General features: G+C 40.0%; 1 gene segment (V, D, J or C); it reads right to left on the bottom strand.

Moving 5' to 3' along the window:
• Nucleotides 1–1,542: 1,542 nt before the first annotated feature.
• Nucleotides 1,543–26,301, bottom strand: LOC128046953 (T cell receptor gamma constant 2-like). The segment is given in 8 exon segments: nucleotides 1,543–1,685; nucleotides 4,690–4,731; nucleotides 5,016–5,063; nucleotides 5,601–5,660; nucleotides 11,225–11,554; nucleotides 16,194–16,257; nucleotides 25,823–26,139; nucleotides 26,226–26,301. Coding segments are annotated over 8 exon segments (1,080 nt in total).
• Between the last annotated feature and the right edge of the window lie 875 nt (nucleotides 26,302–27,176).

Consider the following 27,176-nt stretch of genomic DNA (forward strand, 5'->3'; position numbering starts at 1 on the left):
GAGAAGCTATGGTGATTCCAGAGAATATACGTAAGGAGAAGGCAGACGCACCTGCAAGTCCTTAAGAAAATTCTCACGGACTCTTTGGAGGAGGCCTTTAGCAAAGAAGCAATGCATGTTCTGCTTTGTTGGGGTTTGTTTTGTTTTTCCCAGTAGCAAATGAGTCCAGGGAAAGCCACAAGATCCTAGGAAACAAAATATGGGCTCTGAGATCTTCGAGACCTGGCTCTAAAGGACTATTACTTACAAAAGAGTGACAGCGAGCAGAATACTCAATCTCTCCAATCTGTAAACTATCGACTTTAACTGTACCTTCCTCCAAGGGCTCTTAGACAATTAATGGGATTCCTGGTGAATTGTTAAAACTGAGTCCCTCAAGATGAGTCCAACTTCTCCGCAGGGGCATGAGATTACAGGTGATTCTTGGCAGTCCCATGTATGTGTAGCATCTACCGACTTACACTAGAGCTACAGACCGTAGATGCTAGCATTGCTGAGGGCGTGCATGGTCCAAGCATCACTAACATATCTACTCCTCATGTTCCAGGAGACAGAGCTGTAACTCTGTTACACAGATGTGGAAATGATGGTACTGAGAGTTCACATGGCTACCTGAGGTCACACAGATACCAATACAGACCCAGGGTTCAAATCCAGGCCCTCGGGGGTCAGAGTCTTCATGCTGCACCCTCCACCCAGTGCCCCTCTGGTGTTGGTGCAGTTCTCATGGGGTTAATGTGAGGAGCAGGAGGCAGTGCTTATGAGGCACTACTACGGATCTGAACACACACAAGTGCAAGTCATGCTGGGTGTCAGTCACACTGTTGCCATAGGAACATCTCAAACCAATGAGTCTGAATCTGGTGACTTTGAAAGAGAAGGAACCGGGCACCTTCTTTTGGCTGTGCGTCCCCTTGGAGCCAGTGCCCCAAAGAGAGCACCATGACCACCGTCACAGGGAAAGACCTAGAAATGTGGTGTTGGCCATTATTATAAGCAGAACTGAATTTCATATCACTGTTGTCCTGCTGTTTCTCACCTTGAGTAGATTTTGTGAAATTAAAGTACACAGAGAAAAAGGGACTTTTGATTTCTTTTTAAAAATTTATTGTGCTTATTGTGAAAATCAAAGTACAGAATTCAAGTAGCAAAGCCAGCATCTCCAGGGTGTGTGACAGGGAAGATCAGAGCCGTGGTCTCGGTGGAGGTGCTCAAGGAGGAAACAGGGAACTGCCCGCTGTGTGTGCTCAGGGGGGCATGAGGACTTGGGGGTGCAGAGGAGCTGATGAGGTTGTGGGGACAGTGGTAGGGGAGGCTCCCCTGGACTAGCCCTGGGCCGTGCCTTTGAGTAATGGCAGAATTCCTTGTTACAGAGGAAAACCGTCTGCCCAGTGGTTTGAAAAACCCTTACACAATGATAGAAATTACACACAACATCTGAAATAACCCAAACCCAGAAAGCAAGCCTGGCTAGGTCTGCAGTAGAGAGTTTCTGGGACAATAGATGAAGAAGGGAAATTGGCCCCTTTGCTGTCCCCTGTGTCACGAGCTCTTCCCATCACGGCAGACGCCTGTTCTACTAAAAACACAGCAGGAGGTGGTGACAAAGTAGACGGCACTCTTGAGGAGCAGGAGGAGGTAGGTGTAGTAAGCAGAGTTGGACGTCAACTGCAGCTCCACGGTATCTAGGACGAGTCATGTGATTATTACCCATTCTTTCAAAAGGATAGGACACACTTCCTAACACTGTGTGTGTGTGTTAGTCCCTCAGTCGTGTCCAACTCTTTGCACCCCCATGGACTGTAGTCTACCAGGCTCCTCTGTCCATGGGGATTCTCCAGGCAAGAGTACTGGAGTGGGTTGCCATGCCCTCCTCCAGGGATCTTCCCAACCCAGGGATCAAACCCAGGTCTCCCGCATTGCAGGTAGATTCTTCACCATCTGAGTCACAAGGGAAGCCCAATAAGAGGTGTGGCCACAATTATTTACTTCTGATCGTCTACATTAGCCTGACACCCCTGTAACACCAAACCCCAAGGTAAACATTTATCATCACAACCACCACCACCAGGACAGCTCAGAATTCAGCTCACAGTTCAAGTCAACAACCTCAGTTAAATTCACTAGAACCTTCCAAAATATTAAAAAGTAAGGTTATATTTTTAATGGAGTCCAGTAGGGAAAATCATTTGTGATAAATTGCTTTCAGCATTTTCTTCACCCTTGCCATATGTCTAAAAAATAACGAGTAATATTCATTAACCACTAGCCAAATGCTAAACACTTTTCTGAGAGCTTTGCATGCAAATTTTTAATCTTGATTAAGTTTTACGATAACCTATAAGGTCATTATTTTCAACCCCCATTTTACAAATAAACTGAAGACAGAGAGGAGTAATTTGCCTGACGTCACACATTTAGAAAGTACCAGGAACCACATTTCAATCCCAGCGACGCGATTTTAATGAGCACATTCTTAGCTGTCATGTAGTTCTGCGTCTCCACATTCAGTGCATACCCCAGACCTTTGATATTTGGCATAAATATCAAGTTGAATCACTGGTTTGGAAGGATCTGATGGATTACACCTTGTGCATCAGTGAGATTATGATCAGGTTATGATCTGTGAAATTTGGTGGCGTCGACAGTGGGTGGGGCAGAGTGTAGTAAAGTGAACATTGTGCAAAATGGAAGTGGTTAGCCCAATTCTCAGAAAGTTCAGGCGCTCATGCCTCAGTCACCTGTCTGTCCTGAATATCTCTCATCTAGGCTGTGATGCTATAGGCTAATTGTGCTTACTCTCCTTTGAAGTTTTACAAGAAATATATGATGTCAAGGAATAATTAACAACAGTGATGATGGATCTGACTTGGCTAAACGAACCACAAGGCTGAAGTCTGTTCCTGAGGAAATTTCTCTCTTTATAGAGTCAGAACTCCAGAATCACTAGTATATGGTGTGTGTCAGGTCAGGTGTTAGCTGAGTTTCAGGCCCCCTGACACACTGAGAATGAAGAAGGGATCAGCAGGACCAGAGCCAGTGCTTCTAAATTCACTAAGAACCTTCATGTAGGGAGAAGGGGTCACCAACTAGTACTGATCCTGTGCCAGCTAAATGGATACCCTATGGAGACATTCCACATAGGTGACCTTGTCTCTGTAATAACTGAAAGTGAAAGTGTTAGTTGCTCAGTCATGTCTGACTCTTTGTGACCCCATGGACTGTAGCCCACCAGGCTCCTCTGTCCATGGAATTTCCCAGGCAAGAATACTGGAGTGGGTTGCCATGCCCTTCTCTAGTGGATCTTCCCAACCCGGAGATCAAACCCGGGTCTCCCACATTGCAGTCAGATTCTTTACTGTCTGAGCCACCAGGGAAACACTCCCCTTCGATTACTGAGTTAGGTGTAATTGTTCCCTATTGGTAGGTGAGGATTCTGTTGTTTAGCAGTATGAGTAATGCACCCACATTAATGCAACCAAAGAACTCTAGTCTGTGATAGTTGGAAGCCCAGGCACTTACACCCCTGGCCAGATGCCCACTGTGTCAAGGCCTTGGTTTTTGGATTTCTTACTCTATATCAGCGTCTTAGAGGAGGGATTCAAATTTCTGGGTTGAAATTCCAGATCTAGCTGTGAGACTTGGTACAAGGGACTGAATTAATTTCAGCTCATTGCCCTCATCTGTAAAATGGGGGGAAATTAATATGTTTTTTCCAGTGGTCATGTATGGATGTGAGAGTTGGACTTTAAAGAAAGCTGAGCCCTGAAGAATTGATGCTTTTGAACTGTGGTGTTGGAGAAGACTCTTGAGAGTCCCTTGGACTGCAAGGAAATCCAACCAGTCCATCCTAAAGGAGATCAGTCCTGAATGTTCATTGGAAGGACTGATGTTGAAGCTGAAACTCCAATACTTTGGCCACCTGATGCAAAGAGCTAACTCATTGGAAAAGACCCTGATGCTGGGAAAGATTGAAGGCAGGAGGAGAAGGGGATGACAGAGGATGAAATGGTTGGATGGCATCACCAACTCAATGGACATGGATTTGGGTGGACTCTGGGAGTTGGTGATGGACAGGGAGGCCTGCCATGCTGTGGTTCATGCGGTCACAAAGAGTCGAACATGACTAAGCGACTGAAGTGAACTGAACTGAACTGAAAATATGCCCTCTTAGGAGCTTTATAAAAATCATACTTAAAATACACGAGAGACATAGTATAAGGTCGTCTGTAAGACTATGAAACTCTCTATAAGCATCAGTTTATGTTATTAGGTACTAGCAACAACCAAAGACTCAACATACATAAAAGCAACTTGGTATCATTTTTGCATAGTCACTATAATCAAAAGCTACACAATTGAGTGAAACCCATTGTTGAATAATTCAGAGCCTATCACTGCATCCTCTGATTGAGAGTCATCTCACACCAAAACCAGTATTTATTGTGTGTAAGATGACTCTTACAGAATGTTGGATTTACTTAAAATATGTGTAACCTAAAATATATAGACAGTGTAACAGAATATATAATAGACTTACTTAAGATTTCCTTATAGACCATATAGCAGTCTATTTTGCAATATCCAGACTTTCTGATTTTCTACCTTAAATCAAGTTCAAAAGTTTAATTTATCTAGAGGAAAAAAGTGCTATAACATGACATAAAGGCAAATACAGACAAAACTTACTGTTTTCATCTTTCAGACATGCTTTTGTAGAATTGATGACTTCTAGAAGAGAAAATAGTAGTCAATTGTTCATACGTACTATTTGATACATGATATATATGTGTATGTATGTTTGTGCATATGTATATATGTACACAATACACACACTCATATATAAAATCTGCCGGTAGAGACAGGAGAGATACTGATCAAATGTATGAATCTTAAAGTTTCAGAAATAATTGGTCTTTCCTATCATAAACCAGGAAAGTTCAAAAGATAATTTCATCAGGAGGAAAGGAAAATGCTATAGGATGACATGAAGGCAAATATATACAAAAACTTACCACTTTCACCTCTTGAACAAACTTTTGTAAAATCAGTATCAGTGACTTCTAGAAGACATGAGAGCAAATATTAATCAATTGTCCACGCCCATTATGACAGTGTGTGTATGTATGTATATATGTGTGTTATATATATATATATATATATATATATATATATATATATATATATATAATGTGCTGAGAGACAAGTCAGTCGGTTCTTAAAACTATGAAAACTTTTAGCATCACCATTCCAGATATTTGTTCTTTTCTACTTTTAGCCAGAGAAATTCAAAAGAAGTTAATTAATCAGAAGGGAAAAAAATACTAAAGCTTAACATAAAGGTGTAGGCAAGCCTGCTAAGACGCTCCAGTCATGTCCGACTCTTTTAGAGCCTATGGACTGTAGCCCTCCGGGCTTTTCTATCCATGGGATTCTCCAGGAAAAACTACTGGAGTGGATTGCCATGCCCTCCTCCAGGGGATCTTCCTGACCCAGGGGTCAAACCCATGTCTCCTGTGGCTCCTGCATCACAGGCAGACTCTTTACCACTGAGCCACCAGGGAAGCCCAACATAAAAGCAAACATACACAAAAACTTACCACTTTCATCTTGCAAACAATCATCTGGAGGCTCAGTAGTAGCGACAACTGGGCTGAAAACTACAATAAATGAGAGAAAGTATTCAGTTATTCATGTTCATTATTTGACAGTGTGCATGTGTGTTTATATGTGTATGTGTAACGTATATATATGTATGTATGCATGTAGCATATATATGTATTATATATATAATCTCCTGACAGATTAAAATATGAGCTCTACAAATCCAGAAATAGTTCATCTGATACTATGTAATTCAGTAGGTCTAATTCATATATTGTTTTCTACACATGACAATGTCTGTCCAAAATACAATTTCAAGAAATATTTGCAGAAAGGCAAACAGAAAAAGTGGCTGCTTTACATCTTCAGCGTCCACTGCTGACATGAAAGGATGTTCCCAAGATGAACACATCCAATCCTAGAATCTGCAACAGAATCCCACATTCAAGGGAGTCTGGCTCAGGTAAATTTCCCTTCTAAGCAAAGGAAAGCAGTCACACCTTTTCATATCACACATGTTCTCAGTATCCCTGACTCATCCACATGATTTCTGCATTTGTGGTGTTTGTGAGCATAATGAAAACAATATTAATAAGGCTAATAGCTAGTGAGCAACTATAACTAGCTTAACTACTTAACATGTGTTACCTTCTTTAATCTTCCAATGACGCTGGAGTGAAGTGTATTTTGGAGGATTCCATGTTACAAAAGAAGAAATAAGGATCAGAGGGAAAGTGACTGGCAGAGAGTTGTACCAATGGTACCAGTGATGGCAGAGCCAGCTTTCAAAGGATCATTGTGAGAGATTAAATGAGACAGGGCCTGTGTAAAGTACTTTGTAAAATAAGCCACAGAAAGAAAGTAACCAATGAACAACAGAATTCTACTACTGTAGACAGTAAAAGCATCTTCTTTTCCAGATATCTTAATTATTCTTATCAGTGACCTCATTTATTATAGGAGGTCAACATTTCAGTGCAATTCCAGGGATAGAAAATTCCAGATACAAAAAAAATCACCCAAATTGCATTTATAGTTTTCTGACTTGATAAAACTTGAAGTAAGAGTTGTACTTATCTACAATGTTAAAAGGTGAACATACAAAGATAAATATTTTTAAAAAGAAAATGGATCCAGGAAAACAGAGTCACAGTGGTTGTTTGGCTTATTCCTTTTCTTCTGGATATGTTCTTATCCATATAGATTTGGTTCTGGTATGCCATTTTATGCCCTCATCGAGATCAGTTTTCACTATAAAAAATGAATGTGAGGTGTAAAGGCTTTGCAGTAAATGCCAAGAGTGAAAATATTAATATAATCATCCTCAAGAACTGACCTTAATGTGTCTTAAAACTCTCTGGGACTTCCTTGATGGTACAGTGGATGGGAATCCATCTGCCAATCCAGGGACATGGTTTCAGTCTCTGGTCTGAAAGATTCCACATGCCACAAGGCAACTAAGCCCACACCCCACAACTACTTAGCCCGTGCTCCACAGCACGAGAAGCATTGCAATGAGAAATCCAAGTACCTCAAAGAGTAGTCCCCACTGACCGCAACCAGAGAAAGCCTGCACATAGCAACAAAGACCAGGACAACCAAAAAAAAATTTTTAACTTTACTTCTTTTGCTTGCAGTGACTATATTCATTAAAGATGAACAAACCTCTTATTACTATGAATTGATTGAGAAGAAAAATTGAAAAATTTCAGCATAAACAGCAGTGTATACTAAGACCTGTTTCTCAGTCAAGATTGGTCAAAAACTTGGACCTGATAGTTTTCTATCTCTTCAAAAATCACTTCATGATTTGTGCTTCCAAGTGGATATGATAGAATCCCAGCTGAGCCATTTCAAATCCTAAAAGATGATGCTGTGAAAGTGCTGCATTCAATATGTCAGAAAATTTGGAAAACTCAGCAGTGGACACAGAACTGGAAAAGATCAGTTTTCACTCCAGTCCCAAAGAAGGGCAATGCCAAAGAATGTTCAAACTACCACACAATTGCAATAATTTCACATGCTGGCAGGGTCATGCTCAAAATCCTCCAAGCTAGGCTTCAACAGCACATGAACCAAGAAATTCCAGATGTTCACACTGGATTTAGAAAAGGCATAGGAACCAGAGATCAAATTGCCAACATACGTTGGATCATAGGAAAAGCTAGAGAATTTCAGAAAAACATCTACTTCTATGCTAAAGCCTTTGTGTGGATCATAACAAACGGTGGAAATTTCTTAAAGAGATGGGAATAGCAGACCACCTTACCTGCTTCCTGAGAAACCTGTATGCAGATCAAAAAGCAACAGTTAGAACTGAATATGAAACAATAGATTGGTTCCAAATTGGGAAAGGAGTACATCAAGGCTGTATATTGTCACCCTGCTTATTTAACTTAGAGGCAGAGTATGAAATGTGGCATGTGAAATGCCAGGTTAGATGAAGCACAAGCTGGAATCAAGATTGTCAGGAGAAATATCAATAACCTCAGATATGCAGATGACACCACCCTAAAGGCAGAAATTGAGGAAGAACTAAAGAACTTCTTGATGAAGTTAAAAGAGGAGAGTGAAAAAGTTGGCTTAAAACTTAAAATTAAAAAAAAGATCACGGTATCTGGTCCCATCACTTCATGGTATATAGATGGGGAAACAATGGAAACAGTGAAAGACTTCATTTTCTTGGGCTCCAAAATTACTGTGGATGGTGACTTCAGCCATGAAATTAAAAGACGCTTGCTCCTTGGAAGAAAAGCTATGACAAAACTAGATAGTGTATTAAAAAGCAGAGATATTACTTTGCCAACGAAGGTCCATATAGTCAAACCTAGGTTTTTCCTGCAGTCATGTATGGATGTGAGAGTTGGACTAAAAGGAAGGCTGAGCACCAAAGAATTGATGCTTTCAAACTGTGGTGTTGGAGAAGACTCATGAGAGTCCCTTGGACTGAAAGGAGATCAAACCAGTCAATCCTAAAGGAAATCAGTCCTGAAATATTCATTGGAAGGACTGATGCTGAAGCTGAAGCTCCAGTACTTTGGCCACCTGATGGGAAGAGCCGTGTCATTGAAAAAGACCCTGATTCTGGGAAAGATAGAAGGCAGGACAGAAAAGGGGACAAGAGGATGAGATGGTTGGATGCCATCACCAACTCAATAAACATGAGTTTGAGCAAGCTCCAGGAGATGGTGACGGACTGGGAAGACTAGCATGCTGCAGTCCATGGGGGTCGCAAAGAGTCAAACACAACTGAGAAACTGAACAACAACACACTATTCTTGAAAGTGTTAGTCTCTCAGTCGAGTCCGACTTTCTGCATCCCCATAGACTGTAGCCCACCAGGCTCCTCTGTCCATGGGATTCTCCAGGCAAGAATATTGGAGTGGGTTGTCATTCTTTTCTCCAAAGTATCTTCCCAACCCAGGAATAGAATCCAATTCTCCTGCATTGCAGGGAGATTCTTTACCATCTGAACCACCAAGGAAGCCCATATAATATTTTTAACTTTTATCAAAAACAAGAAACTTCCCAAAAATAGCATTAGAAATTTACTAAAGAGTGGTTCCATCCCTGGGTCAGGAAGATCCCCTGGAGAAGGAAATGGCAACCCATGCCAGTATTCTTGCCTGGAGAATCCCGTGTGTGGAAGAGCCTGGTGGGCTACAGTCCATAGGGTCACAAAGAGTCAAAGAGTGACATTTACAGAAGTGTCCTCTTTAGCTATATGGGCATGAAATCCATGGAAAACATTTATTTCAGAAATAAAGTGCCAAGTATCACACATGATAAAAGGGAACTTGTCTCCTTTATGATAATTATCACCATGAGACTTACTACCCTTTTTATTTTTCCTTAATCACAGAAAAGTTAAAACCTAATAGGACAGTTAGAACCATGATTATATTAAACTGCACTTAGCAAATTTGTTTATCATGTATTTCTTAGAGTAGAATGAATGGAAATAGAGATTTAGGGCAGTTTCTATAATCTTAGTTTTGATTAGCTTGAGGAAAGACTATAAATAATAACAGTAGATGCATGAATAAATATACCCACTTATGTTTTAGAATGCAATTTTTTTGCTGACTTTATTTCATTTGCTCTTCATTGCAGTCCCAGGACAAAGCCAAGGCAAATGTTCAAGCTTGCTTTGATCATTGGACAAACTAAGAATCAGAGAAGATAAAGACTTACTTCAGAAATTCAAACTGGTGCACAGCAAACATCTGTGCACATTTTATGTGCTTGGTTCGCACTGCTTAAAAAGGCTTCCTAACCACAGAGAAAAGCACAAAACGATTCCTCTGATGTGCACTCTGTGGCCTTTGGTCTGTTAGGTGAATTGCTCAGAACGTTAAGTCCCGAGTCCAGTGAGTTAGAGGACCACTGTCTAGGTCAAGATAGACCCAGCACTTTGCCCCCACTGCGTGGACATGTCCAACATCTGCTCACAGGGGCTGCATTTGGGACATCATGCCTGGATCACGAGTGACCCTGAGTCATCCAGAGAAGTGTATATTCTCTTGACTGCAGGGCATCCTCCGTGGACAATAATTCACCCAAGTGTGTCCATCCACACATCCCTCCAGACCTAGCATGTGCTAGGGCTACAGTAAAAGTATCTTGAAAGACCTTTTCTAATGGCAAGAAATACATTCATTATGTACAGTGGGAATAAGTTTGCACACTTTAGTCTCACCCATCTTTAATTACAAATTTTAACTTCAAGGTAGTAAATAAAGTACAAATTTTAACTAAGACCATAATAAAACTGCAGCAGTAAATTATTCTCTTCAGTTGGTCAAAAAGTTCTTTCAAGTTTTTTCATAACATCTTATGAAAAACCCAAATAAACTTTTTAGCCAACTCAATACTTTTTGTTGAACTGCAATCTGGTTTCCTCATAACAACATCATTGTGTCGTTTAATAACCCACTGTTTCTGACTTATACTTTGAGTAAAAGCAGGATTAAGGTGAGAATGACTTTGCTTGGTGAGTAGAGCATTCCTGAAAGATATATAAATGTTCTTATTTCCTGATCAACCAAGACAATCAAAAGTGGAATTTCTTTTTGCAAATTTGTTGTGCACTAAGTTGCTAGACGCTTTCATATATTTTTTTTTCATTTAATCCACACAAAGACCCTAAAATCATCATTGTGACTGTAACATTTTGGAAGATGAAACTGAGGATAAGAAAGCTTAAAAATATTTTTTCTTTTTTGTTTTAATGTTCCCATGACTATACTATTTTAATTCTAGTGGAAATTTCAGGACATTTATGCTACCATTAAACACAATAACATCTTAGAAAGATGTGTTTATTTGACTTGACAGAAAAGTTGGGGTATTGTCTTTGAAACACTGTGTTCTGGGAGGTTATTATTGTTTAGTTGCTAAGTTGTGTCTGACTCTTCTTTTGTGACCTTTTTTTGTGACCTCTGTCTGGAATTTCCAAGGCAAAAATACTGGAGTGGGTTTGTGTTTCCTAATCCAGGGGATCTTGCCAACCCAGGGCTCAAACCCATGTCTCCTGCATTGGCAGATGGATTCTTTACCACTGAGCCCCTGGGGAAGCCCAAGGGAGGTTATATTTACATTTATGTTTATATTCACATACCTTCATTCACTGCAGGAAAAAGAATCTCTTGATCTTTTCCTCCTGCATTTTTCTCAAGTCTGACGATACACATGTGCTCTTTCTTCATGGAGTTTTCTGTCACTGTCAGCCAGCTGAACTTCATGTATGTGTTATTGGTCTTCATGGTATTTCCCTGCTGGGATGGCAGAACTCTGTTGCCATTCTTCTCTTTCCAAGAAACCTTAATAACGTCAGGGAAAAAATTTTCCAGGAGACAAAGATATGTTGCAGTCTGTTGATGGTTGACCTCATTAATTGAAGGAAGAAAAATTGTGGGTTTGGGGACGATATCTGTAGGAAGGTTTTTATCTGCGGAGGGAGATAGAAAGGAATTTAAAATAGTTATTAGAGAAACACAGAGAACCATGGAATAAACTAGCATGTAATAAAAGGAAGAAAACATGTCACTGAGCTAGTGCTCACCATGGTTTCCATTCACAGTAGATTGTGAGGGACTTACTATCCTTATTTTCAATAGGAAGAGACGTTCAAGAGGTTATGTAACTTGCCCAAAGTCACAGCTAGCGTAGTAGAACCTGGATCACACGTTGGCCTTTGTTCTTTTTCCATATGGTAAGATGAGGTATGAGTTTTATCTCTTTCCAAAATTCATGAACACATTTATTTTTTAACATCTCTTTTGCTCTATCATACTGGAGCCTGTTTAAAGTAGATGGATGGGCTTCGCTAATGGCTCAGTGGTAAAGAATCCTCCTGCCAGTGGAGGAGACACAGATTCGATCCCTGATCCGGAAGATCCCACAGGCCTCGAGCACCTAAGCCCCTGCACCACAACTACTGAGCCTGTGCTCTAGACCCCTGAAGACATGACTGCTCAGCCCTTGCGCGGCAACTCTGAAGCCCCGTGCCCTAGAGCCCAAGCTTCAAACAAGCGAAGCCACTGCAATGAGAAGCCTGCACTTCAGTGAAGAGTAGCCCCGCTCTGAAAAGACAAAAGCCCATGTTACATACAGCAAAGAAGATGCAGCAAGGGCAAAAATTAAAAAAATTAAATTATGCTTAAAAAATGAAGTGTTTGGGTGTGTGGTGGGAATGAGAATGGGGGAGAAGTCCGGGTAACTCTGATAGTTTCTCTAGAGGTGAGAATCTTTGACTTTTTTCTTTTTGCAAACTTTTTATTTTATATTTGAGTATAGCTAATTAACAATGCTGTGTTAGTTTCAAATGTACAACAAAGTGATTCAGTTATACGTATACATGTATCTCTTCTTTTTCAAATTCTTTCCCCAATTAGATTGTTACAGAATATTGAACAAAGTTCCCTTCTCTGTGCTATATACAGTAGGTCCTTGTTGGTTATCCATTTTAAATATAGCAGTGTGTATATGTTAGTCTCAAAGTCCCTAACTGTCCCTCCCTCCACACTTCCCCCCTGTAACCACAAGTTTGTTCTGTAAGTCTGAGAGTTGGTTTCTGTTTTGTAAATAATTTCAATTGTATCATTTCTTTTTAGATTCTACATATAAGAGATATCATATGATATTTATCTCTTTCTCTGTCTGAATTACTTCATTCAGTACTACAGTCTCTAGGCCCATCCATGTTGCTGCAAATGGCATTATTTCATCCTTTCTAATGGCTAAGCAATATTCCAGTATACACACACACACACACACACACACACACACACACACACACCCCGTATCTTCTTTATCCATTCTTCTGTCATCGGACACTTAGGTTACTTTCAGTTCTTGGATATTGTGAATAGTGCTGCTATGAACATAGAGGTGCTTGTATCTTTCCAGACCATGTTTTTCTCTGGGAATATGCCCGGGAGTGGGATTGCAGGATCATATGGTAGCTCTATTTTTCGTCTCTTAAGGAACATCCCTACTGTTGTGCATTGTCACTGCACCAATTTGCATTCCCACCAACAGTATAGGAAAGCTCCCTTCTCTCCACTGCTTTCCCTTCCTATCCTGTTTTGTAACTTGTGCTCTCTTTGGCCACATAACTCATCCTCATGTTTTGCAACTCTGTGGAACTCCATTTAACTACCCTGGAATGAACCATATTTGTCTTACTTTGTCAACAAAGGTCCATCTAGTCAAGGCTATGGTTTTTCCAGTAGTCATGTATGGATGTGAGAGTTGGACTATAAAGAAAGCTGAGCACTGAAGAATTGATGCTTTTGAACTGTGGTGTTGGGCAAGACTCTTGAGAGTCCCTTGGACTGCAAGGAGATCCAACCAGTCCATCCTAAAGGAGATCAGCCCTGGGTGTTCATTGGAAGGACTGATGTTGAAGCTGAAACTCCAATATTTTGGCTACCTGATGTGAAGAGCTGACTCATTTGAAAAAGACCCTGATGCTGGGAAAGATTGAAGGCAGGAGGAGAAGGGGACGACAGAAGATGAGATAGATGGTTGGATGGCATCACCAACTCAATGGACATGAGTTTGGGTAAACTCCGGGAGTTGGTGATGGACAGGGACAGGGAGGCCTGGTGTACTGCGGTTCATGGGTTCGCAGAGAGTCAGACACGACTGAGTGACTGAACTGAACTGAACTGATCTTACTTCTCATATAAATAAATGTCAGTAGGAAATTTATTTGTATTTTTAAACAATATACAGTCATTTTTTATAACGGGAATTAGTGTCCCTGTGTACTTGACAATCTGTGATGTTGAACTTACAGCTTCAAATGTGGATCACCTGCCTGTTTCTGAAGTGATGGGATTCTTCTGGTGGGTTTCTAATTTTATATAACATCTGACCTTCAGATCTGAAAACTTGCAGATTTTTGAGTGGAGGAGTTGATTGTGGGGGACTTGAATTTGGAAACAAAACAGCAATATTTCCAAAACTTCTATTAAAAATGTATAATTTTCTGACATGTTTTATATAAACCTTATCAAGTAATGCATTTATCAGAATTTTGATTCACTTTAGAGAATGTTTACCAAGGCACATTTTCTTTTGAAATTTCATTTCAAGTTTAAGCATGATTAAGAATGCACAGTATTTTGACTCTGTATCTCCCCCAGTGTTAAATCTACCCTATAAGTTTGATGAACTTCTTTAGAGTTCCATGGTTTACTGTGTTTTCATCTGCTAAATAAAGTATGCTACTGCTAAGTTGCTTCAGTCGTGTCCGACTCTTAGCGACCCCATGGACTGCAGCCTACCAGGCTCCTCTGCCCATGGGATTTTCCAGGCAAGAACACTGGAGTGGGTTGGCATGTCCTTCTCCAATGCATGAAAGTGAAAAGTGAGTGAAATTGCTCAGTCGTGTCCGACTCTTAGCAACCCCATGGACTGCAGCCTACCAGGCTCCTCTGCCCATGGAATTTTCCAGGCAAGAGTACTGGAGTGGGGTGCCACTGCCTTTTCCGAAATAAAGTATACATATAATTAAAAATTAAGTGTATGCTTCCTGAATTTCTTATAGACATGATGTCAACATATATAACAAAAATATAGTTTATAAATGATCCCACTTAAATGCTGGAATGTTTCTTGATTATATATTTATGGTTAAAGTAATGGTTGAAATTATAACTGTTAAAACTCTTTCCAATTTATTTCCAAATGAAACACAAATACTTTACTCATATTCTCTTTGAGCTAGTTTAGAGTTGGTTTAATCATTCTGAGGGCAGTTTCTTAAGAACAGAAAAATTAAACTTCTCATTTGAAAAGAAAAAGAAAAAAATTTTTGAGAAGGTTTTACTCTGTAGCAAAATTCCTGAGTTTTCTACTAAAGAAGTAAGCAAACAGAGGTCATTTTAAAACTTACGTTGTAAATACAATTAGGTCTTAATGTGTTTAATTTTATACACCTTACTCATGGTGTAAATAGTATCTTATTGATTATAATAGTAAGATACTGTATATTTCTCCCATCACATACTTTGTTTTTATTGCTTAAGAGTACTCTAGTTTTCCTTATATTTTATAAATTAATTAGAACTATTTCACATTTAAATAAGCAAATTACATTATGACCTTTGCATCTGTATTTAACTGACTTCACATCATGATCATTTAATTTATGAATTAAAATTTTTCTGATAAATATGATCATGAAGCCCAAGTTTATTGGTTAAGGGCCAATAAATGTTTGTGTTAGAGATGATATCAATTAAGTGAAAGGATTCAGATGTAAAACATATAGAACAACAAATATAAAAACAAATACATTTTAACTTCATTTTTCTTGACAAATAGAAAGCAGTCTGTTAAAGAGAGACAAATACCTCCCAATTCAGTTTTGTGTGTGTGAGTGGACAGTAAGATAACTTTTTGTTCAAGGAGTTAGAAGTACAACTGCATCCTCTGAAGAATTTCTCTTCTGTCAATATTTTGGCTGCAAACAACTCTCCTTCCTGAGTGCAGTTTTCCCTTTGCATTTGAATAGAGTGTGGATACACCTATCCAGCCCCGACAATGTGTTACACAGTGTGTCAGGGACACTACTGACAGTTTCATTGAATTCTCATACGATACCTGCTGGATGAATACGGCTATTCCATTTTGTGGATTCAGAAACTGAGGCCAAAGATAACAGACCAAGTGCTCATAAACAGTAAATGGTAGACCCAGACATCCTGATCTGATGACTCCAAAGCCAGGTTCTTTGAAAACACCCCTTTGCCATCAGGAAAGGAAATGTGTCAGCTCACAAAACTTACCTATAATAACCAACTTTGGCCTTGAACCAAACACTTTCATGATGATCACATATATTATACAGGAACCCTCTATATAAGTCCACATGTTCAGAAAGCCAAATCCGACTATATTTGTACACAGTTGTCTATGGTATGCTCTAAGGATTTGTTTTAATATCTTTCCTAAACTCCTACGTCTAATCCCCATTCGCATTCCCATTTTCCCAAACATTTTAAACTATTATTCCAATTTGTTTCTTACCTTCCCTTCACTATTTTGACAAAAAATGCCCTTCTTCAGGTACTTACCTTGGACGAAAACTTTTGTTCCTCCACCAAAGATCATGTTGTTTAAATTCCACAGTGATTCAACCTGTGGCAAAAACTTTAGACTAATTTAGCTTCTCTGAGTTCTTTAAATCCTAGTGGAATCATGACAGCCTGGGATACAAGAGACCAAGTTTCTGGTCCTGATTCACTTTGCTCATAACAGGTTCCATGGCTGAGCTAATCAGGTAAATTAAAGCTTTCGGTGTTGGTTTATTTGAAAACATAGTGTAAAAAGTGTGAATCAGTTCGACATCCCTTTTAATGCTGAAGTGAGACCAACATGAAACAAGATTTGAAAAAGTGATTGTATTAAAAATGCTATGGAAAAGAAAGACCATAACAATTATTATTATCATTATTATTAGTGATTTCTTATTACTAGCTGATTGTGTGCTCCAACATAATATTTTAATATCATGGGACCAGGGCTTGCCCTTACTGATGGGAATTCAGTGTTTTGGGGTTGCAACTGAGTCTATGGCAATTAACTGTGAAGATTCGTTCCTTTGTTTGCTTTCTGCTATGTTCCACATGTCAGGAATTCTTAAAGCCATTGTCATAGGGCACGTGCTTTTCATACACACAACTTAAAGGCAATTGTTTGTCTAGTCTTACCCGTTGTATTTCCAGGGTTAAGCAACTCAAAGGGAACATTGAACGAGTGAAGTCACTCAGTCGTGTCCGACTCTTTGCCACCCCGTGGACTGTAGCCCACCAGGCTCCTCCGTCCATGGCATTCTCCAGGCAAGAATACTAGAGTGGGTTGCCATTTCCTTTTCCAGGGGATCTTCCTGACCCAGGGATTGTACCCAGGTCTCCCGCATTGCGGGCAGATGTTTTAACCTCTGAGTCACCAGGGAAGCAATAAGGGAACATTGGCTAAAGCCTAATATGTATAGTCAGTATATGGAATTACTTCACTTTTGTTGTCCAAAACAAATGGTTTCCCCCTCCTGCCCAATCAACAGCACAATTAATGTTTTTCCAAGCTTTTACTAGAAATTTCAGCCTCAGACTGACTTCTCTCCAGCTCATGTGTAGAATTGAGCTTGCAACTCTTGGTCTTCAAGGCAAGATGATAAGAGAAATGGTAGGATGCCTGGTTCTCAAATCCTATTATTTTCATGAGGGGTTGTGAAAACCTTACCTGCCTGACCCTATCTGCTGAGGGTCACCATCTGTGAATGACATTAAATGTTATGGTATCCATAGCATTGATGAACTGGTAGTATAAATGGGTTTGATTAAAGACCATTTCTTCCATTTTATAAAGTGGATGTTGAAGACTATATCCCATCTTTATTTCACTTTTCTCTTAACTTCTTGTATTAAAGTCTTTTTCTAATTTTATGTTGTAAAAACAAATCATATTAAAAATTTTGGTGTGCTTATTTTATCAGCTAATAAAAAGTATGTATTCCACCACCTTTTCATTTTTTTCTTTTTTATATTCACTTTTTTTTTATTTTATTTTATTTTATTTATTTATTTATTTATTTTTTAATTTTAAAATCTTTAATTCTTACATGTGTTCCCAAACATGAACCCCCCTCCCACCTCCCTCCCCATAACATCTCTGTGGGTCATCCCCATGCACCAGCCCCAAGCATGCTGTATCCTGCGTCAGACATAGACTAGCAGTTCAATTCTTACATGATAGTATACACATATTCACTTTTTAAATTGAGCTAGAGCAGACACATAGCTCTCCTACCCTTGAGCATTAAAATCTTAACCTGTGCTTTCTGCTAGAAGTCCTTTTCCCTCCTGCTTCCCTGAGTGCCTTTGATCTTATTTCATGCCCTTCCTGTACATGGCATTTGCTATCTTAGGTCTTCACAAACAAATTTTGGAAACACGCAATTTAAATACACAGAAGCACTGTCTTCACACACGAGTAATAATACAAATTATAACCTATTACTAAATAAGAAGTCAATTAAATAATCCATTTAAAGATCAAGCTACAGAGGAGTAAATGTTCAGAATATAAAAACTTAGACTTCATTTTTCTCACCTTATGTAATGGTCCAGACTCTGTCCTTTGGAATAAACAAGTCTCTACTGAATTACAATATTTGCCACAGTAACTTGTTATGTGACTTTAGGCAAGCACCTGAACTTCTCTAAACCTCAGTTATCTTTTCTGTGGAATGGGAAGATGAGGATTCCTTTTGAGGAAAAGATAAGGCACTGAAACTACGTATCATGATGTCTGCTAAGTCGCTTCAGTCGTGTCCGACTCTGCGACCCCATAGATGGCAGCCCACCAGGCTCCACCATCCCTGGGATTCTCCAGGCAAGAACACTGGAGTGGGTTGCCATTTCCTTCTCCAGTGCATGAAATCATGACGTCTAGCCCTCAGTAAATAGTAGCTGATATTATTATTATTCTCTTTAGTGGGACGATTTGGGGTCATTTTATCAAATTCTTTGGACAGATAAAATATATGAATTTTATAAGCAATACTTACTGTGGCAAATATTACATCATTTGAGAAAGAAACAAGTTCATCAATCCAAGATCTGTTGTTTCTCTGGTAGCCACAAGCCATTGAATATGAGCCCAATCAAGCCAGCATCTAGAATGCTTTTCCACTAGACTATAAGCTGTTTCAGTGTTGGGATTTGTTCTGTCTGTGTCTTGTTCACACTTCTGTCTCCAGCATCCACATAGAAACTGTCCTCAAAAAATGTTTGCTGAGAGAATGAGCAAGTGAGGATGTCCAACCATGCAGACTCTTTTCATGGACTTTGGAGCTGAGATGGCTTGAGCTCACAAATTCCATTACACTGGTCCATTTCCAAGCAATGCAGCAAGAATTGTCATGACATAAATTCTGACTGCTCTCAGCCTCCCTCTATGAAACTAGAGTATTAAGAAGTGGGATTTGCAAATGTTATATAGTCACTTATTATAAGAAATTGTGTTTGCACTGCTGTTAGGTCTTAGGTGAAAATCAGTAATACAGGCTTTAAGGTTATTGGGGCAAAACTATAGAGAATAGAAAATTTAAAATGTTTCTCACTTAATAAACCATTTATAAGAAAAGGATTTTTTTTTTGTAAAATTTTGTAAAATTTTTTGTAAATTCCTTACTGACATAAACTTTGCCAACAACTTTACTGACATAATGACATATTATGGTAATGGTGTAAGTATATTGAAACGTAAATGAAACAATGAAACAGATATGGTCCTTAAAATATTTTAATATCTAGCCTGAGTCTATTGTGCATGTGTGTGTGTTTGTGTGTGTGTATTCTAAAAGATGAATTTCAGTGGCTTACAAGCAGGAAGTAGCTTTGTTTCCATGCACATCCATATACAGTGACCACTAGCTGCAAAATTGCTCTTTGCATGCTGAGGGCAAGTATGTGGCAGTCAGATAAGGGGGGTTGTAAGTTTTATTTTTATTCTTTCTGAAAAACAGCTATCAGTCTTTCATGATAAGGTAAAAATAGAAAAAAGTTACTTACCACAGGGAGCTACTATGAGCTTAGTTCCTTCTCCAAACATCTTCTTCCAACCTGAGCTGTCATACTGGTTCAGGCTCCTACAGTGATCTCAGCCTTCTCCTACCTTCATGAAGTGACTAGCAGTTTAACAACTTTGGGCTGGCAATTTGACCTTCTGAGTTCTTTTGGAAGTCCTTGATAATGGGTTTTATGGCATCTGATATTTTATAAGTGTTCCTCAGATCAGTGGGCCCAAATATCTGTTTTCCATGGTGGACTACGGAGAAGGCAATGGCACCCCACTCCAGTACTCTTGCCTGGAAAATTCCATGGACAGAGGAGCCTGGTGGGCTGCAGTCCATGGGGTCGCTAGGAGTCGGACACGATTGATCAACTTCGCTTTCACTTTTCACTTTCATGCTTTGGAGAAGGAAATGGCAACCCACTCCAATGTTCTTGCCTGGAGAGTCCCAAGGACGGTGGAGCCTGGTAGGCTGCTGTCTATGGGGTTGCACAGAGTCGGACACGACTGAAGCGACTCAGCAGCAGCAGCAGCATGGTGGACTAATCATTGACAATACTGATTAACAATGAAAAGGATAAAAGCAGGAAAAGAAGAGTTTGACACTAGTAGGTTAACCACCTGTTCTGCTTTCCCATATTTCCAGGAAGAGTATTCAAAGAATTAAGACTTTTTAAAACAATTTCCAGGTGTTCATCTGTGTAGAAACTGCTTGGAGTTCACATCAAAGGAAAAGCTCTTCCGTTCTCACAAACACCAGGGCTGCTCAGTTGGTGATTTGGGGATATATTTCTGAAAGGAGGAAACTCTTCGGTAACTGAAAATGCCAATTTGCCAATTCAAGTGTACTTGAGCAATGTGGACAAAGTTCTCCATTCATTGAGTAACATAATTCTGTTTTGGGGGGAGGGAGAGTATTGTTGACTTACAATGTTGTTAGTTTCTAAAATGAAAACCAATAATATATATTTTGCAAATTATTGGAGAAAGGAGAAGGATATTTTTTTTATCTTAAACAATAGGGAAAAGAAAATTCAGAAAAGTGTTTGGCCCTTAATAGACCATTTACAACAAAGTGATTCAATTATACATATATACTGCAAGGAGATCCAACTAGTCCATTCTAAAGGAGATCAGTTCTGGGTGTTCTTTGGAAGGACTGATGCTAAAGCTGAAACTCCAGTACTTTGGCCACCTCATGCAAAGAGTTGACTCATTTGAAAAGACTCTGATGCTGGGAGGGATTGGGGGGCAGGAGGAGAAGGGGACGACAGAGGATGAGATGGCTGGATGGCATCACCTACTCGATGGATATGAGTTTGGGTGAACTCCGGGAGTTGGTGATAGACAGGGAGGCCTGGCGTGCTGCAATTCGTGGGGTCGCAAAGAGTCGGCCACAACTGAGCGATTGAACTGAACTGACTGATGTATATATATATACATATTCTTTTCCAATATGTTTATTACAGGATATTAAATATAGTTCCATGTGTTATACAGTAGGACCTTGTTGTTTACATATTTTATATATAATAGTTTGTATCTGCTAATCCCAAACTCCTAATCTATCCCTTTCCCACCCTTTTCCCTTTCGGTAGCTATAAGCTTGTCTTTGTGTCTGTGAGTCTGTTTCGGTTTTGTAAATAAGTTCATCTGTGTCATATTTTAGATTCCACATGTAGGTGATATCACACGGTGTTTGTGTTACTCTGTCTGACTTCATTTAGCATATCATATCTAGGCCCATCCACGTCACTGCGAATGGTGTTATTTAATTCTTTTTTAGCGCTGAGTAGTATTCCACTGTGTATATATACCACCTCTTCTTTATCCATTCATCTGTCAGTGGACATTAGGTAGGTTCCTTGTCTTGGCTATTGTAAATAATTGGTGCTATGAAATTTGAGTGCATACATCTTTTTGAATTATAGTTTTGTCCAGATATATGCCTAGGAATGAGATTGCTGGATCATATGGCAACTCTATTTTTAGTTTTTTAAAGAACCTCCATAATGTTCTCCACAGTGGCTGCAGCCATTTACATTCCCATCAACAGTGTAAGAGGGTTCCTTTTCTTCACCATCTCTGCAGCATTTGTTATTTGTAGACTTTTTAATGATACATTCTGACCAATGTGAGGTGAATCTTCATTGTTTTAATTTGCATTTCTGTAATAATTAGTGACAGACAACATGATTCTTTACCACAATAATTAGAAATGAGAACACAAGTTCTGTGATGACTTATTATCTTTCATAGGATAAAAGAAGAAATTTGTAGAATACTATTTTCCTTAAAATTATAGATTCTTTATTTAAACCAAAATTTGGTGGAGCTAAGGCCAGTTCTCTTATGATGAAAGAAGAAATGTCTTCCAGGCTGTTCTATAATCTTAAGCCACTCAATTGGATAAAGAGAAAAAGAAATTGTCAGAAGCAACTGAATGCTCCTCTGAGCACAGATAAGCTGTCCATTTGCCAGGACAGAGACATGACCGACCCTGATTTCCCCACGTCCGCTCCAGACCCACCCTTTCATTGTTATATCCCTTACTGCATCAAGCATAGTGCCTTCCCTATGGAGATAAATCTATATGATCGATATTATTGGTACAAAAGAAAAATGTTAAAATAAACTGTAATTCTTTAATACAGTGTTTACACTATATTTTCAAAACCAGTTATACTCACTAGCTCCTTTTATGTAAATGATGGTATTTTGAACCAAGAAAAAAGTCTCCACAGAGATGAGGATGTAACATAAGGATGGATGATCAGATAGAGAATGATAGAGCTGGAATGCAAACATTTCTGTAATACCAAGTGCCCACAGTGTGCTACAGAAGGGAATATGGAATCATTCAATACTGCTTGCCATTCTTTTTAAAACAATTTTTAGTTCCTTTCGGAATATAGTTGATTAACAATGTTCTGTCAGTTTCAAGTGTACAACTAAGTGATTTTAATTCTAATTTTGCCTATTACCTGCTTGATTTATTTGCTATCTAACACTCCGTGTTCTAACTCTGAAAATGTAGTAAGAACACCTATGTCTCACATCATTATAAGGAAGGCGCGTAGCACAATCCAGACATAGCACAGGAGTTCAGTGGACCCATGACCTGGATCTCTTTCTTCTCTGCTCCTTCTCTTTTTGGAAAGAGGCAGGTCACAGAGATACCACTGAGGGGACCTGATGTGGACTGGGGTACACCCTTTGCATCTCCTTAATTCCTTGACTTGAGTGATATCATTGGTATCTCCTGACAGAAGAATTCTCTGTCATAGGGTGCTAGAGATTTCAGCCTTGCCTCCCAGTATGCACTCTGTGATGGAGCTTCATGGTCAAGGTTGTGGGGCAGCCACATCCGTCTAATGCGAGCAAGGAAGGAGCTGACTGTAAATGTCCTATTTTTCCTGTGCCAAAGAGGTATGGAAAATTAATGTCAGAAAAGTTCGATTCAAAAGTTAATAACTATATACCAATAAAGACTTTAAAAATTAGTAAAAATCTATTACTCTTCTACTCTGTCACACTGCCCTCAATGAACATGACCTGGGGCATCAGCACAATACACAGCCATGCCTTTGCCATCCTACATCCCCCACTTTGAGAGAGACAGACTAGCTGAAATGCAGACGACTAGCTGAAATGCTTCCCAAAGTAAGTGACAGTCTTGGGGCCATTTCTTTCATCCTGGCAGTGATTACCCTGAAAATGAGATGACCCAAGAAAGATATACGCTAGGTTTCTAAATATGTCTCAGTAGGATTTTCATGCAGAAAAGAGCTCTATCACTGTGGAGGTTGCAACTGACATTAAGTGGTATAATTCCAAGAGAGAGACATTTTGGAATGGTTATATTCTGTTTTATTTAGACCTGAGAAAACTGGTGCCTAAAAGCGTGAAGATCTTGCTCAAGGTCACAGAGCTCATAAGGGAAATGCCGGAGTCAGTGAGGGGTGAGAATAGGGTTCATGCCATAGTCGAGGTTCACAGCAGAGGCACTGGGGTGTCTCTTCCCAGGGACTGTGGACCATGGACTAATAGCTCTGTAAGGACGTGGGTGATGAGCTGGTTCTTCTTGTTGGCCACATTGTCACCAATTTAAAAAATTCACTCTCTGTGAAGTCAGGCATTGGTGTGGCTGCAAGAATAGGAAAGAGTTGTATTAGGAAGATGAGGAAGATGAAGTAAACGAACATGAAACAGAGCTAGAGTAAGTTTCTGTCCCCTTTACTTCCACCTTGTCTAACACATACCGGGGGATCTTAGCTTTGAACTAGGCCTTCAGTGAAGGGTTGGGCTATTTCAGAAGGAAAGCATATATGAATTATACATTTCTTACCGCAAAATCAGAGCTCAGGGAGGTAGACAATGAGTTTAGGAATCTTTTATTAATTGTTTTACCATTGCTATTAGGCTGTACATAAACTTTGAATTTCCACTTGAAAAGGGTCTAAATTCAGCTTAAACTTCAAAACCATTTTATTTCTCTCCCTCATACAGCATCAAGGGCTTTCCTGTTTTGGGGCTGAAGAATCAGTGACACAGGCTTTCTTTTTTTCTTCTTCTTCTTTTCACAAGAAGTTAGTGAATATAGTGATAAGTGATTTGTGTGATTTTGCTATAAATGCAGAGATCAGAGGCATATACTTTTAGCTGTTCAACCTCCTCATTTTATAGAAGAGAGCAGAATAGCCAGAGATTCACTCAAAATTCCGTATGTGGGACATTCAAAGAGATGTGTATAACAGGATATTGAATAGCTCCCTGTGCTATTCAATAGGATGTTTTGCCAATCCATTCTATATATAATAGTTTGCATCTGCTAATCCCAAGCTCCAGTCCCTCCCTCTCCCACCCTCCTTCCCCTTGGCAACCACGTGTCTGTTCTCTGTGCCCCTGAGTCTGTTTCTGTTTCATAGATGGGTTCATTTGTTATTTCAGATTCCACATATGTGTGATATAAAAGGGTGTCTCTCTTTCTATTTTTAACTTACTTCACTTAGTATGATAATCTCTGGTTGTATCATGTTGCTCCAAATGGCATTATTTTATTCTCTTTTATGACTGAGTAGTATTCCATTGTGTATATGCACCACATCTTCTTTATTCATTTATTCGCTGATGGACGTTTAGGTTGTTTGCATGTTTGGGCTATTGTGAACTATACTTCAATGAAAATAAATTAAATTAAAAAACAACAACAACAAAGAGAAGTGTAAAGCAGAGAACCTGATGTCTCATCCAGGGTTAACTTCATCACCATGAGGATTTTTATCAACTCAAACCCATGAGTACCAGGCATGCCGATAGATGAGGACACTGAGACATTGCCAATATTGTTTCCTGGGCTACTAACTGCTGTCTCTTCCCCCACAAAATGGTAACAATGGGTGAACAACTTAGAGACTGGAATCAGGCATACACTTCCAGGCTCAGCTTTCAAATATTTTGTGGCAGATCTAGACAGTCCTTCCCCCATTGAAACCATATGCGACATTTTACCTGTGCATCCTTCATGGGAAATGGTTGGATTTTTATATTTTCAGTCAATACCAGAGCTGTCTGTTAGAAATAAATGTGAGTCACCAATTCAAGCCATAGATGAAAATGTTTTGGCTTCTGCATTAAAAAAAGGACACTTAAAATGAATGTTAAGACTATGTTTACTTAGTCCAAGATATCCAAAATATTTCAACAGTAAGTCAATATAAAAATAATTAAGGAGATATTCCACTTTTTTTTCCGTGACTATCTTCATGTATAGCTTGTGTTGTAGACATACAGCCCATCTCAGCTTGGACTCTTGAGCTAAATACACTTCAAGGGCTCAATAGCTGGATGTGTTTAGTAGCTGGTGGATTGAGCAGCCCAAATTTTCCTCCAAATGCTCCAAACAAGCTGAACTGGATGATCTTTGGAAAAGTCCTGGCCACCTGCATAGCTTTTTACCCGGGTCAGCTTCAGCTCCCATCAGATTTTATCTGCAGAAGCCCTAGAGTAGGGGGATACTGAGAGATCACCCCAAGGCAACCTAAGGGACCCGGAGGCGATGGCAGTTGCCAGGTCTGGGCGAGCAGTGGGTCTCAGTGCTTTTTGTGCAGATCCCGGGGCTGCGCACACTGCTGTGCGGATCCCAGGCAGCACAGTAGTACAGTCCCTCGTCGCTCTTCGCCAGCTTCCTCAAGGACATGGTGCAGCTCTTGCCATCCCCGCCGCGGGCTGCGCTGACTTTATCACCTCCTAGGACCGAATCCCACTGCACATCCCGCTTGGACAAGGCTAGATAGAGAAGCCTCTCAGGGGCCTGGCCCTCCAGCTGGCGGAACCAGTGGACGTAATCCACAGACCTACTGACATGGCAAGGCATAGTCATAGCTCCACCCGCGGACCCCACCATCACGGACCGCTGTGACAGCCTGATCTCCTGCTGGATACCTGCAAGGGAGGAGATGAGGGCAGGTTGAGTCCGCAGCCTCCGCGTGCATCCCGCTCGGCCCACCGGGGAAGCCGCGGGGACTCACCTGGAACCACGAGGGCCCAGAGGAGGGCCAGGCGGCCCAGCACGGCTCTGCCCTCTGCCCCGAGGGAAGAGCCCATGGTGGTGGGGCTCAAGTTGCCCTGAGGCTCCACACCTGGGCGTGTGATGGAGGTCAGGTCAGGGTCTGAGTGGTGCTTCTCCCAGGCTCCCCGGGGGAACTGGTAAGAGAAATAACGGAGGGGTGGAGGAGGGAGGAGCCAGAGGGAGGAGACGAGAGTCTGACCACAGGGTGAGGGGAGGAATGATAAACGAGGAAGTTCTGAGAAACGCTAACGGATATTGGTGGAATAATGAAATAGGAATACAGAGATCGGTGATTGGGCATCAAATATATTTTGGCAGTGTGCTAACTGATTTATGTTCATTGTTTTCTTAAATTCTGAAACCTTGTGGGATAAATAATATCTTCGGTTTAGAAATGGGGAAAGCTGGGGCTATTTTATTTCATTTTGTTTTAACTTATTTTACAGTATAGTCGATTTAAAATGTTGCGTTAGTTTCAGCTGTACAGCAAAGTGACATATATATATATACGTATATATATATCCTTTTTCAGATTCTTTTCCCATATAGTTTATTACAGAATATTGAGTAGAGTTCGCTGTGGTATACAGTAGGTCCTTGTTTATTTTATATGTGGTGGTGGTTTAGTCTCAAAGTTGTGTCCTTTGCTTTGCGACCCCATGGACTGTAGCCTACAAGGCTCCTCTGTCCATGGGGATTCTCCTGGGAAGAATACTGGAGTGGGTTGTCATGCCCTACTCCAGGGGATCTTCCCAACCCAGGATCGAACCTGGTCTCTTGCATTGCAGGCATACTTTTTACCAACTGAGCCACCAAGGAAGCCCACTTTATATATAGTAGTGTGTATATATTAATCTCAAATTCCTAATTTATCCCTTCCCCAAAGGAGATGGTTTTTAAGTCACTGCAT

Source organism: Budorcas taxicolor, chromosome 4, assembly GCF_023091745.1.
Source record: "Budorcas taxicolor isolate Tak-1 chromosome 4, Takin1.1, whole genome shotgun sequence".
NCBI classification, from domain to species: domain Eukaryota; kingdom Metazoa; phylum Chordata; class Mammalia; order Artiodactyla; family Bovidae; genus Budorcas; species Budorcas taxicolor.